The sequence below is a fragment of the Henckelia pumila genome, chromosome 2 (genome assembly GCF_033568475.1).
Source record: "Henckelia pumila isolate YLH828 chromosome 2, ASM3356847v2, whole genome shotgun sequence".
Classification (NCBI taxonomy): Eukaryota; Viridiplantae; Streptophyta; class Magnoliopsida; order Lamiales; family Gesneriaceae; genus Henckelia; species Henckelia pumila.
This window is the reverse complement of record NC_133121.1, coordinates 117,486,985-117,500,292: the sequence shown is the minus strand read 5'-3', so window position 1 is coordinate 117,500,292 and position 13,308 is coordinate 117,486,985. Positions and strand designations below refer to the sequence as shown.

The window sequence follows — 13,308 nt, the reverse complement described above, 5'->3', positions numbered from 1 at the left end:
CGATTGTATAAGTGGGCCATCTTATTCGGATCCTCTCCATCTACAAAACGACGCCGACCGCGTTCTACTTTTTCCCCAAATATCTCTCGATTCCATCCAATCTAGTCGTCGTCGACTCTAAAATTTCCAACAATTTGTTCCTAAAATTTGAATCCGGTAATATTTTGATTCAATCCGGTTCAAGCTCTTTCAATCGATTCCTCTTGCAGCTCAAGCCGTTGATTCTGCGAATTCTAGGTTTTTGGATTTCAATTCTTCGATCCGTAAGATTTATCCCCGAAATCAATTAATTGTTCGGATTTTTTTCATTCTTAATCTCTATTATAGGACTACCCCTTGCTAATATATTCAAAAATTGCGGTTTTATTCGGATACCTTTTGCCATCTAGGGTTTGCTTATTCAGTTTGTTTTACTGATCTTATAGCTAATTGTGTTCGTAAATTGATTTAGGGTTCTGATACGACTGTCTCTGAATTGAATTTTGATACCCTTTTTGCTGTTTTCAACATCGGATTTTTGAATCAAGAGTTAGGGTTTTTTCATGAAATTGGGGATGGTTCTAAGATCTGTTTCTATCCGCTATGAATTGATTGGAGGCTTGTTAATCTGTTGGTAATATTTATTCTGAATAATTGGGTTTATTACGTGTCTAATTAATCTAAATATCTATTTTAAGTAATAATTATTTTAATTATGCTTGTTTATTTAGCATGGTTGTCCATGTTTGCATGTCCTAAACACTGGCTGTCCGACCTGGGATTTAACTGGTTTATGATTATCATTTTTTTTGCTTGTTAGTGACTGATCTTTTTGCCTCATTATTACTTTGAAATAAACTCATGGAGCATTTCCTTGTGAATAATCATGCATCTTTTTGTATTTGTTTTTTTTTTCATGGGGAACTATTGCAAACTTGATATAATGTGTGAAAAAATTATTTTCAGTCATGATTAAAACAAGTTTTCTAACTGTTATATGATGCAGAGAAAGCACCTTTGTATATGCAACCAGTTGCTACCTTGTGTTTTTTAATTGGCATCAAGGCTTGAAATAATAAAATTGCCGTAGCCAAATTTAGTTGGATGTGTCACTCTGACTTTACTGTATGATATTACATAAAGGAGAATAATTGTTTGGTTGTTCCTGCTCCCAACTCAAATTCATTGTTTGAGGTTTTGGACATAACTTGGATCTCTGTCCGATTGTGGCTTGTTTTTTCTTGTTACTTGCTCTTATGGGTCACGATTTGCGCTCACAATTTATGAGATTTTCCTCATCTTTTCCACCTTTGCATTCTTTACAAAATTACTGATTTCATCGTTTAACAAATACCATTTGTCTAGTGTTGCTTATTCTCTTGGCTTTCTTTTCAGAGGATGGGAGTGAAACGTCCTTTTGAAGAAGAATTTCCGGAGCTTCCCCTGAAGCAACATAAACAACTTGATCAGGACAATAAAATAATTCTTTGTGAAGAGGATTTTCCCTCTGCTTTTACTTCTCCAAACACTGATTCTTTTGGTAAATTCTGCTTCTTGATGTTGTGTTTTTTAATTAGTATTTTGTTCTCTGGAGCTTATTAGGCTACGATATCTCTATAGAGAAGCTTTTAAGCATATGCTTCTCTTAATTTGTACTAGTAAAAGGCTGTGGTTTTCTGATTTATGCGGTTCAAATATGCTCTGCACTAGTTTTTGTCCTCTTGTCTTTTCATCTTTTCTCTTATTACATCTGCGCAATCTTTATTAATCTTCTTCTCATATTTTACTGTGTGACAGGTAAAGCTAATAACAACTATTATAAGTTACAAGATGATAGGATGCTCTATGGGAGCCAAACTGATTCTGCACCTGTGGATGAAAAGGAATTAGAGACAAGTGCTCCTTTATCATGGGTCACCAGCAGCAGTAGTGAGGAAGATACAGGGCTGGAGGATGCAACGTTTGGGTCTTATTTTCAACCATATTTTGACTTCAGCATACCCCTCCAGTTCCCAGAACAGTTGGAGAATCCATACTTTTCGTTGTTTAATTGTTCTCCTAGAAAAGAAATTCCTGTTGGATCAGATCGTCAAGCTGAAGTTCTCCCTTGGGGAGTGAATGTTACTGATTCATTACATTACTTCAATTCTGGCAACCGTGCACAGCAAAAACCACTGGGAACTTGTACTGTGCCAATGCCCGATGATTCAAGTTTTGAATCATCCCTATTCAGTTCCGTTAGTAAAGAAGTACCCGTTGGACCAGATCATCAAGCTGAAGTTCTGCCATGGGACAGGAACTTTCCTAGAAAAGATTATTTGGTTTCTGATGTTGGGGAGCAAAGGCTTATGGGAACTTGTATTACTCCAATGGCTGATGATTCAACCGTAAACGGATTCAAAGTTGGACAAGGCAGAACAGATTGTTGCTGCCCAGATGTGGGATCCATTAGATGTGTGCGTCAACATGTGAAGGAAGCGAGAGAAACATTTAGAGAGGCCATTGGTGAAGAGAGTTTCGCAGAGCTGGGTTTTTATGACATGGGTGAGGAAGTGGCATGCAAGTGGACTGCAAATGATGAACACCTTTTCCATGAGATCATATTCTCTAATCCCATTTCACGTGGTAGAAATTTTTGGAAACACCTCAGTGCAGCTTTCCCGACGCGGACGAAAAGCGAAATAGTAAGTTATTATTTCAATGTCTTCATGCTCCGGAAGCGGGCTACACAAAACCGGTCTTTGTTGCTGGAGATAGATAGTGATGACGATGAGTGGAAAGGTGCTCATGAAAGAGATTTGTATGAGAGTCGATCTCATTTTATTGATTCAGACATGGACGATGAACACGATGTTGATGACGACGACGACGACGAAGATCATGGTGCCGATGATGAACAAGTGGGAGTCTATGGCGAATTCTGTCAAGTTGGAGGGGCACGAGATGACTCCATAACTGATAAGTTTGGTAATCAAGATTTGCATCTGAGCCATGGCCAAAGCCCATCGTCTGAGTCTGAAAATGATGGCTTAATTCAATGCGATGGAATTTCCAATGGCGATGGCAATGGCAATGGCCGTGTAGATAAATAAGAGTTGCTGAGATTTGATAGAAGAAGCCGTTAATTTAGAATTTTTTTTTCTTCTAAATTTTTAGTTCGTAGGTGGATCAAATTTGGTTCGCCAAATCTTCTCGACTCGAGAAAAAGAAAACGTCAATTGCTTCTTTTGATACCTTGAATTCCTCCGCATTATAAATAAAAACGAAAAAAAGGTACCATTTCCTGCTGAAGTTTCGTTCGTAATACTGTCTTAAAATTTCTCAAAGAATTTTCTGCGCAGAAAAGAAAGTGCCGCTTGTTAGTAAATAAGTGTAAGCCATATCTTGATATAAGTGGTATTACTTCAAAAAGGATGTTTGGTTAAGTATTCATTTTTCCCGAAGTATACATTAAATTTTGGGTCGTACTCCTACCTTCCTTCTTGGACAAGGGTCTCAATCACCACTGAAGCAGCAATATTTTGATCAAAGATAGGAGGTTAATCATAACTAAGAGTAGTTCCTTTAAATTGATTAGGAACGACGAATCAATAAGTATTACGAATAAGTTTCAAAAAAATAATAATAATAAGTGTTACGAATTAAAATTTATTCTACAAAAATAATATTCTCTTTTATTTAAAAAGAAATTATTATCACTGCGATATAATAGCATAATAATAATATTATTATTTCAGTCGAACTTTTGGATCCATATGGATATGGGATAAGCTCATTTACGACTGAGGATTTTGGTACGATATCTCCCATAAAAGTAAACTATCAAAGGCAGAATCTTTTCAAATAAATAGTTTCACTCTCATCGATTACTTTGCATCTTTAGTTTATTTATTTATTTCGGGGTCCCTTTCCAAGTTCCGAATATGTGTGTACTTGAAAACCAAGATTGAACAATTCATCCAAAAGTGATAACAAAAGATACTCCAAGATTATGAAGCTTTGAACAACTTATGGCAAAAATGCTTTCTTTATAACTTTTTATTACAACAAATAGCTAAAATCAAATTTGGTTAATTTGATTCATCCCCAAAGGCCACGTTTCGAATTTATGCAACATTGAATATTTATCTTCAATGTAATCATAAACCGCCACCTAATGAATTAATATACCAATGGATTAACAATCTTTATTAATAAAATTATATCAGAAGGTGCTTTAATTTTTTATCTTATCTATTTACTTAAGCAATAAGTAATAATAATATGTGCCCACTAAACACACGTCACCCCTTATTACATAAAAATTTGATAAAAAATTTTTTTGCCATAGAAATATATATATTGTTTCACATTATAAATAGAGGTATAATATATGTATGTATAAATTTGTGGGTGACTGAGAATTTCAAAGGAAGAAAAGCGGCGAGGATTGGGCCCTTTCATTCGAGCAAAGACAACAACCCATCAAGTCCTCAAAACGTTGGATCATCCATGCTATTCTTTAAACTTGGGAAAAAATACAATAAATTTCAAATGTTAAATACTTTTCAGTTTCCACCAGCACAATTTTCGTATCCCTCTGAGATTCTGCCTCCAGAACAATCCAACAGATCGTTGAACGTTTCACTTAGCACGTGCAGCCCATCATCTCTTGATTTCTATTTGCTTCCATGCATGGATTCTCCTCCTACGATAACACACGAAAAAGGAAAAATGTTAGGTATATAGACAGAGAAGGTGTTTGCAGAGTGTGTCGCAGGGGTGGAGAGTAAAATTTGGAAGGAAAGAGTTTTTTTTTTTTTGGGTGCCCGGTTTCACTGGTTGATCGCTGATGGGTTGAATCAAGTTCAAAGGTACCCATCAGCTCAAAATTTTGTTTTCCGCATTGAATTCATCAAAATCTTGGAATATCATTACATGGGGTGTCATTTATGGGCCTTCTCTTGTTTGCGTGGAGATTACTTAGGTATGGAATTCAAAACTGTTCCTTTTGCGGTGGGTCTGATCTTTTACTTGCCCTAAAATAAAGCTGTCACATCTGACCAGTTTGATGATTCTGTTTCAGTCCCTTGTGAAATACCAAGGTATAAACTTTGTGATCTGTGCCCTACCCCACATTCAAGATTTGTGCTTCTCAAATCCATTTAGTTCTTTACAGTTGTTTTTCTGATCTGGAGTCAGTTGTTGTTGGGTTCCTCTGTTTGTGGAACTCTTCGAAGAGTGGTAGATCGAGGTGTCCTGCATTTTGCTGAATTTAAGGTCATTTTTTTTATTTTATTTTTCTGGTATTTATTCTACCATTTGCTTCATCCCGGTTTGGTGGGTGAGTCAAATCATTTGATGGAGGATAAAAACCTGAAGTTTGTTTGCAAGTTGTGCAACAAGAAGTACCCTTGTGGGAAGTCACTGGGAGGTCATATGAGGTCTCATGTAACTGCAAATTCAGCTGAATCTGACAGAAACTTCGATTGCGGGCGGCAGTTTTTGGTGAAAGAATCAGGTTTTACTGATTTTTTAGATGGTCAATCTAGTTATGGGTTAAGGGAGAATCCCAAGAAGACATGGAGAGCTGTGGATTCAAGTTTCCCTCTGCCACAGGAGAAGGTTTGCAAGCAATGTGGCAAAACCTTTCAATCAATGAAAGCATTGTGTGGCCATATGGCTTGCCATTCTGACAAAGATAAGCTGGAGCTGGATAGTTATTCTGATAACGAAAATGGAGATCGAATGGTGAGAACAAGATCTTCAAAGAGTGATAAGAGGTATGATAAAATTATATTTAAGAGTCCTATGTGTTTAGCTGATAACAATGATTCTTCGTCTGTATCTGAAGTTGATCTACAAGAGCAAGAGGAGGTAGCTATATGTTTGATGTTGCTATCTATGGATTCTGTCTACAAGGATTGTGTTAATTCAGTTGTTGAATGTTCTGACAATAATTCTGTTACTCTTGAGACTAAATCTTCTTCTATTGACTTGGGTATTGGTACTAAGGAATGCTTAAATAATGTTAACCAAAATGGAGATATGAAGGTAAAAGATGGTTGCTTTGATGGTGAAATTCCTCCAATGGAGAATTCTGATTCTGGGTATTTTTTGGATGAATGCGGTAATGTTGAGTCTGATACATCGGTTGACCGGTTTTACGGTGATGGAAAATGTAAGGAGTATGGTGCTAGATTTAGGAAGAAAATGGACAAAATCACCTGTTACAAACCAGTGTTCAAAAAGGAAACGACGATTGAAAATGGATATGATTATACCTGTATGGCTTCAAATTCTGTTAGAGTTGACTCCAAAAGGAGAATGTCCTGTCCTGAAAATCTTGAATCACAGAGTAAATCGTGTAAGAAGATGAAGAGTAAGTTGGGAGAAGTTGAAGCAGCAAATTATCCTCAGCAAAGAAATAAATATGAATGTTTGAACTGCAAAAGGTCCTTTAACTCTTACCATGCTCTCGGAGGGCACAGACCCTGCCATAAGAGAAGCAATGAATCCGAAATAAATGTGAACAACCCGGACTATTCTACTGATTTCAGAAAAAAGGGCCATGTTTCATCTGAATGTGCCGAGAGAATTGCCAATCCCAGGAAAAACAAAGGGCATGTTTGTCCATTCTGCAGGAGAGTTTTCAAGAATGGCCAGGCTTTAGGTGGACACAAGAGGACGCATTTCATCGGTGCTCGCATGGAAAGTGCCTATCAAAATCCTGTAACAAAGCCTAAGCTACTCGATCTTAATCTTCCAGCTCCCGAAGAGACTGAGGAGGATGGACATTGCCGGCCAGTTCTTTTCTAGACAAGTTCAAGATAAGTTTTGGGCCGATTTTCACTTGTAAAGACAGACCTTGCTGATCTTTTCGAAGATTCAGGCTAATATGTGCATAGAAATATTGGTAAACGGCAAGATTTCAGTGTGTTCTAATTCCATCCCATTTTTTCAAGTGTCAAGATTGTGCTCCGATTCTAGTAGTTTCTGGATTCACCGTCTTCATTATGAAGCTATGATATCGATCATACCCAAGAAGTTTTATTGGCAATAGCCAATAGTCCAGTGACTGAAAGATAAACAAAGATTCATTGCTTTTAGCTATGCAGTTTGAAGGTGTTCAAATTTCTTATTATTACCCTTTTCAGAATATTGGAGTCTCGGTTTGAAAATTTTATTTTTATGAGTTATTAGCCATTCTGCTAGATGTAGTTTTGAAAAGGAAAAAAAAAACCACATTATTGTCCACATATAACAGAATGAGAGAATATATCTATACATCAACGTCCTTTGAAGTGAGAGATAAAATAAATAATATAGAGATATGTAATATATTGTAATAAAAATAAATAAAAAATGATAGTTAATATAAGATTTGATTTGACAGATAGATTATAGTTTGTTTGATTTGATTGATTATATTTTATATAAAAATAGTAAATTACTATTTTATCCTTTTAATTATTAATAAAATATGAATAATATTATTTATAAAGGGTAATGCTTTGATTGATGTGAGATAAATAATTGAAAGATGGATAAATAATATGACAAAAAAACGTAAGATTATATAAGATAATTTATATCTAGATTATTAATATTACACATCAAACGACCCAAATAATAATAATAACAATAATAACAATAATAATAATAATAATATAATACATCAACCTCGGACCCCAATAATAATAATAACAATAATAATAATAATAATAATAATAATATAATACATCAACCTCGTAGAATACTTTAATCATATTTCAATAAATATATTATCTATCACCTGTAAGTTATAACTATTATTTTTCTTTCATGTCTGTTTTTTCAAAATAATTAAGATATTCATTTATTTTTAAATAAAACAAGTTTATGTACGTGGATTTTCGCGTATTTAGAATATATAAAATATAATTTTTTTTTTAGATTTAAAGCTATCGTATGGTCCCTTGGGGTCTAACAATAAAGGTGCGTGTAGACTTGTCAAAGTCCTTTCTGGATGACAGTAACCTGAGCCCGGAATTGGTTGGGTGTAGTGGTAGGCCAGCAGCCCAGGCCCAGTTAGAGCTAGGAATCTTCTCTTGACCCCTTTGTTCTTCATGTCTAGTCTCCAGCAAGCCTGACCCAGTCCAACTCCATGGACTTATCTACATATGGATTCCTGGCCCAAATACATATATTCTGTGTGCAATATGATATATTATTATATAAATATTGTTGTTAATATGTTTTTTGAAAAAAATAAAATAAAATTAGTACATCCTACATTAATTATAAATCGAAAAGGGATTAAAAAAAATTGAAATAAAAGGATAACTGATTATGTGCGATCATTTTTTATTAACTTTCAGATATCAGCTCTTATATATATATTTTTTTGATAATACAAGTAGAAGTAATCAATTACAACAATGTAATAAAACTGCTTGCACAACGACAGACTTGAGTATTGACCCAAGACTTGCTCTCAGACAAAAAAAACAGCTTAAATCTACCTAAATAAATTAAGAAACTACCCGAAATCAGCGAGAATCGAAGTGATATCAATGGTATCAGGGCCTCACCCTCTTAAATCAATATTGTATGTACGTTGTCAACACAACTATCATACCATTTTACACAAACATAACATCGCCAATTATGAAGAATACTCTTGTCTTTATGCTCTTTCTTCTCTTGGTTAACACCATCTCCTCCATCCAGTCCCAATCCAAAATGAACCACCAAAACCTTCCGCTGCATGCAGGGCGGCGCCGCCATTATTGCCACCCTATCTCCACCCAAACTCCGCCGTCCATCTGCTACAACCTACATAGAATATGCTTCTGTACACGACAGCCGCCAGACGACGTTGACCCAAGATTTGGTGAAGAGAACAGATTAGTCCCTTCTGGCCCCAACCCTCTTCATAACTGATCTCAACTGGATTCGCCATCAATCACGATCCTGTCCTTTACATTTCTTTCAGTTTTAGAAGAAAAATTAAGAGTTTCTTTCTTTCTTTCTTTCTTTTTATTATTATTTTTGGTTCTTTTTTTATTGTGTCTTGTATATGTAATATGAATCAAGAATCGCCATGAACCTGATCAGTTCAGGGGGCAAAATATCATCGAAATATATATATATATACATAATTTGCCTATTGTCATCAACAAATCACAAATGTATACATATGAGTTTAATTAATGAATGCATATTAGGAATATCTTACTTTTGATCTACGAAATTTTGATTGCATAAATTATAGAATATATAAGTTGATTTTTTCACACTAGCTGCCAACATGCATTACTTGCAATTACAAAGCATTTAATTTTAATTAATTTGTTTGTTTACGATCGAGTATGTGCAAAGTATATATGTATAAACGAATTCTCGTGCCTATCCCATGGGTCATTGCACTATTTAATTTGAAATAGAAATTAATGAAAGTCACGAATCCCATGAGTTTCTTGAATCAATTTAATGTCAACAGACTGTTTTCTCTCCATGTAATATGCCGTACGTACTACATGTCCTCCTGCAATCCCTTCATTACAAACATTAATATAAACCAAAGTTGACACAGCCCACAGGGGCATAGGCAAGTTGGTAAGGCCTGAGGTGACGTGGGAAGAAATTCTCCAGCGTTGCGGGTTCGATCCTCGTATGGAGCATATTCCCTGCTGAAATATTGTGGGGTATGCTCTGGGGATTGAGCCATGTGCTCCCTCCTTCAGGTACCTGCCGCTCGTGCACATCCCTCAATTTACCCTCCGCATGAGCTAATGGGCCTCTGACTCATGTGGAATGGGGTCCCCTTCGGGATCAATCCTTTTTAAACAAAGTTGACACACTTTAACTCAATTATTCAACTAAAAAATTTTTGGGTTATATTATTATTATTATTATTATTATTATTATTATTATTCAAATAGTCCAAACTAAAATTCGCAAACATGATATTTTCGTCGTGTGCGATCCATCTCAAAAAATTTAGTTTCCATTAAATTCAAAAAGAAAAATCGTATTTGATCATATAAAAAGGTACAACATATTTAATATTAGTTTAATGTAATTAATCATAATAGCATACATTGTATTCAACATCTAAAAGACGAATGTACTAAACAACAATGCTCTTTTTTATGCTGTTGACCATAGAAAATCCACCACCAGTACTGTGTAGTGTGTATGGAGGAAACAACGTACGAAGCTTTTTTTTTTTTTTTTTTTTAAAGGGTTGACCCCGAAGGGGACCCCATTCCACATGATTCAGAGGCCCATTGGCTCATGCAGAGGGTAAATCAAGGGATGTGCACGAGCGACAGGGACCTGAAGGAGGGAGCACATGACCCAATCCCCAGAGCATACGTGCAGTAAATAAATGCGTAATGTAAATAAAGCAGTAAAAGGGATAAGAAATGTTTATGGAAGTTCGACGATAAATCGTCTACGTCTCCCCTTATTGGTTAAGATCGATTAACCAAAGATCCACTAGCACTTCAACGTCTTGGCCTTGATGGCTCCAAGGATAGCCATACAACTCAACACGATCACCGCGCCGATACAACTCAACACTTGGCCTTAAGGGCTCCAAGGAGAGCCACAACACTCGTAAATACACTTGGCTTCACACACAAGTGTTTACAATAACCGAGCAACCAACTCACGAATGAACTTATACAAACAACCCTCGATTTTGAATATATATCTCACAAATATTTCTTTTAACTCTTGTAGGAGAGGAACTTGCTTGCAAAGAGAGTTGAGAGTGAATTGGTGAGTTGAAAAGGCTTCAAATGACATGTATTTATAGGTGCCAATCCGAACGGGTTCGGGTCGTCCGAACCTTGTCTGATTGAAATTCAAATTCTTACGGATGGTGAACTGTTCGGGTGGTCCGAAGTCATCTTCGGGTCGTTCGAACGGCGGCATTAAATTCATTCAAGCAAATTTTCTTCCGACAAAATCTTCATGGCCGCAAAGGAGTTCGGGTCGTCCGAACCTGTCTTCGGGTCGTCCGAAGTAGTCATTTCGTGGCCTCCGAGAGTGCCTTCGATCTTTATTTAATTCCTGGAAAATCTTTGGGTCATCCGAACTCACTTCGGATCGTCCAAAGTAGTCTTCGAAGTCTCCGAACTTGTCCTCCGATCTTTATTAAATTCTGAAAATACTTCGGAGCATCCGAAGTTGTCTTCGGGTCGTCCGAACCTGGACAGATTCGAACTTTTGAATTTTTATTCCCAATTTTTGATTATCGGTTCTTGCTTCCAATATTGTCTATACTCAAAAATATTAATACCTGCAAATTTCTCACTTTAAACTGTTAGTAACGATTAACCGAGTTTTGTAATCATCAAAACATAATATTATGAGACTTGTTAATGCATTAAAAACATTAATCTCATCACACGAGATTTGTATGCGTTTAAGGAGTAACAATCTCCCCCTTTTTGATGATCACAAAACTTGGTTAAATAGGAGAAATAAAATAAGGCAATAATATAATTAAACAAATTTACTCAAATATTGTTTAAGCTATAATAATTAAAACTCCCCCTCAATTTAATGAATAATTATTTAACCAAATTAATTCTCCCCCTTTTTGCGATAATCAAAAAGCAATTAAAAGACGAGAAAATTAAATTACACAATAATTTCATTAAACTAATTTAGAAATTTTTACATTAAAAGCATAAACAAGTACAACTTAAAATGCAAAAATAAAATCTAAGAGTTATCATCGTGCTGCGGCGGAGGAGAGCGAGAGAAAAAGTCATCGAAGCGAGTCTCCAGCGAGGCAACTCTCATAGTCAATGCATCCATAGAGGCAGTAGAAGATGCAAAGTGGCTGGCTAGATTCCCTTCAATGCGCTGAAGAGTCTCGAAAAGACGATCAATCTGAGGAGCGGGGGTTGCAGGAACTTCGGGTAGCTCAAATGGAAGCTCGCCAAGATTTCTTGGAAAAGTATGAAAACCAGAAGAAGAAGGTCCTCCTTCTTCGGCAGGCGGCCCATTGGGAAAACCCTTAGCTTGAGAAGTGGGTGAAAGACTCAAATAAGGAAGTGAAAAATGTTTGTCCGGAAGATATTTTTTAAAGGCACGAGTTGGGTCATTAACCCAACAAGAAAGGACAGGATTCCAAGATAGTTCCATCTTGGTAATCGAAGAATGGTTGAAAGTGTGGAAATCAGAGATGGGAAGAGCATTTGGGTCATCAAAAGAGATGTCAAAATGAGTCAAAATGCGGTTGATGACACGAGCAAAAGGTAGAGAAACTTTCCTCGTGGCTTTAGCCGCATTATGCATAGCCTGCATAATGAATCGAGGAAGGTTGAAAGGACGGGAAGAGACAATATGGTAGAGAACATAGAGATCAAGATATTTGCAGGTGGATGAGTCTCCACTGCGCGGAATGATAGAAGTAGTGATCAATTTCTGAATGATTTGGTAGTCGGGATGGAGTTGTTTCAAAGAAAGACGATCGTCGGCAACAGCGGCTGGACGACCAAGAATGGTAAAAAGAACCTCATCTCGATCAAAAGTAGAATCATCAGTGGGCCATCCCTGACCGAAATAGTTGCTGGGTCCCAGCAAAGGAAGATCAAACCACTCGGCAAAGTTGGAGACAGAAAAGCGAATATGCTGACCCTGGACAATCGTGGCGATATGAAGCTCCTCTCCAAGTTCGAGTTCCAGGTTTGCGTAGAACTCGTAAAGTAACTTTGGAAAGATGGAATCCGGAATGGAAGGCTGGAAAAAGGATTCCCAATGCTGGGCAGCAATGAGAGGCAATAAAAGCAGATGTGATGTCGCAAGATAGGTGACATCGAGAATACGACCGGGTAAAATCGGTCGAGTGGGATAATCCTCAGGGATAGGACGAGAAATAACCGGTAAATTTGGATCATGGATAGGGATTGGGCGGCTAGAGCTAGCTTGATCACAACGGCGTTTGGTAGGCATTTTTTAGGCTAGATTTCGGATGGGAGAGGAGAAAAGAAAGTTTTTAGGGGTAAATAAATCGGATGGCCCGAGGGGGTATATATAGCACAGGGTTCGGACGATCCGAACTGGGTTCGGACGGTCCGAACCTGATTACCGAGGAGATAAGATTGACAGTCTGTAATTCAAGTTCGGAGGACCCGAAGTACATTCGGATGGTCCGAACAGTACATTTTTAAGTTCGTGACGTCCGAAGTTCTTCGGAGGGCCCGAAACTGAGGCGGTCAAAATTCAAAGATTTACCGCCCATAGTTCGGACGATCCGAAGCTTGGTTCGGAGGGCCCGAACTGGCTAATCAGGAGGGAATTTTGAAAGTCTTGAATTGAATGGGCGCGAGGCAGTTCGGACGATCC

General features: G+C 37.0%; 2 protein-coding genes across 3 annotated transcripts; both read left to right on the top strand.

Annotated features, from left to right (window-relative positions):
• The first annotated feature begins 31 nt into the window (after positions 1–31).
• Positions 32–3,270, top strand: LOC140880645 (uncharacterized). 2 transcript variants are annotated; one of them, XM_073285264.1, is made up of 3 exons: positions 32–263; positions 1,375–1,519; positions 1,777–3,270. In XM_073285264.1, exons 2-3 carry the CDS (start codon positions 1,378–1,380, stop codon positions 3,069–3,071), a joined length of 1,437 nt encoding a protein of 478 aa, XP_073141365.1. In that variant the 5' UTR covers positions 32–263; positions 1,375–1,377; the 3' UTR covers positions 3,072–3,270. The 2 variants fall into 2 exon arrangements, with proteins under 2 accessions (XP_073141365.1, XP_073141366.1); XM_073285265.1 differs by lacking the exon at positions 32–263 and adding an exon at positions 286–613.
• A 1,143-nt stretch (positions 3,271–4,413) lies between these two features.
• LOC140880644 (uncharacterized) lies at positions 4,414–7,055 on the top strand. Its single transcript, XM_073285263.1, has one exon. It carries the CDS (start codon positions 5,320–5,322, stop codon positions 6,775–6,777), a length of 1,458 nt encoding a protein of 485 aa, XP_073141364.1. The 5' UTR covers positions 4,414–5,319; the 3' UTR covers positions 6,778–7,055.
• The last annotated feature ends 6,253 nt before the right edge of the window (positions 7,056–13,308 follow it).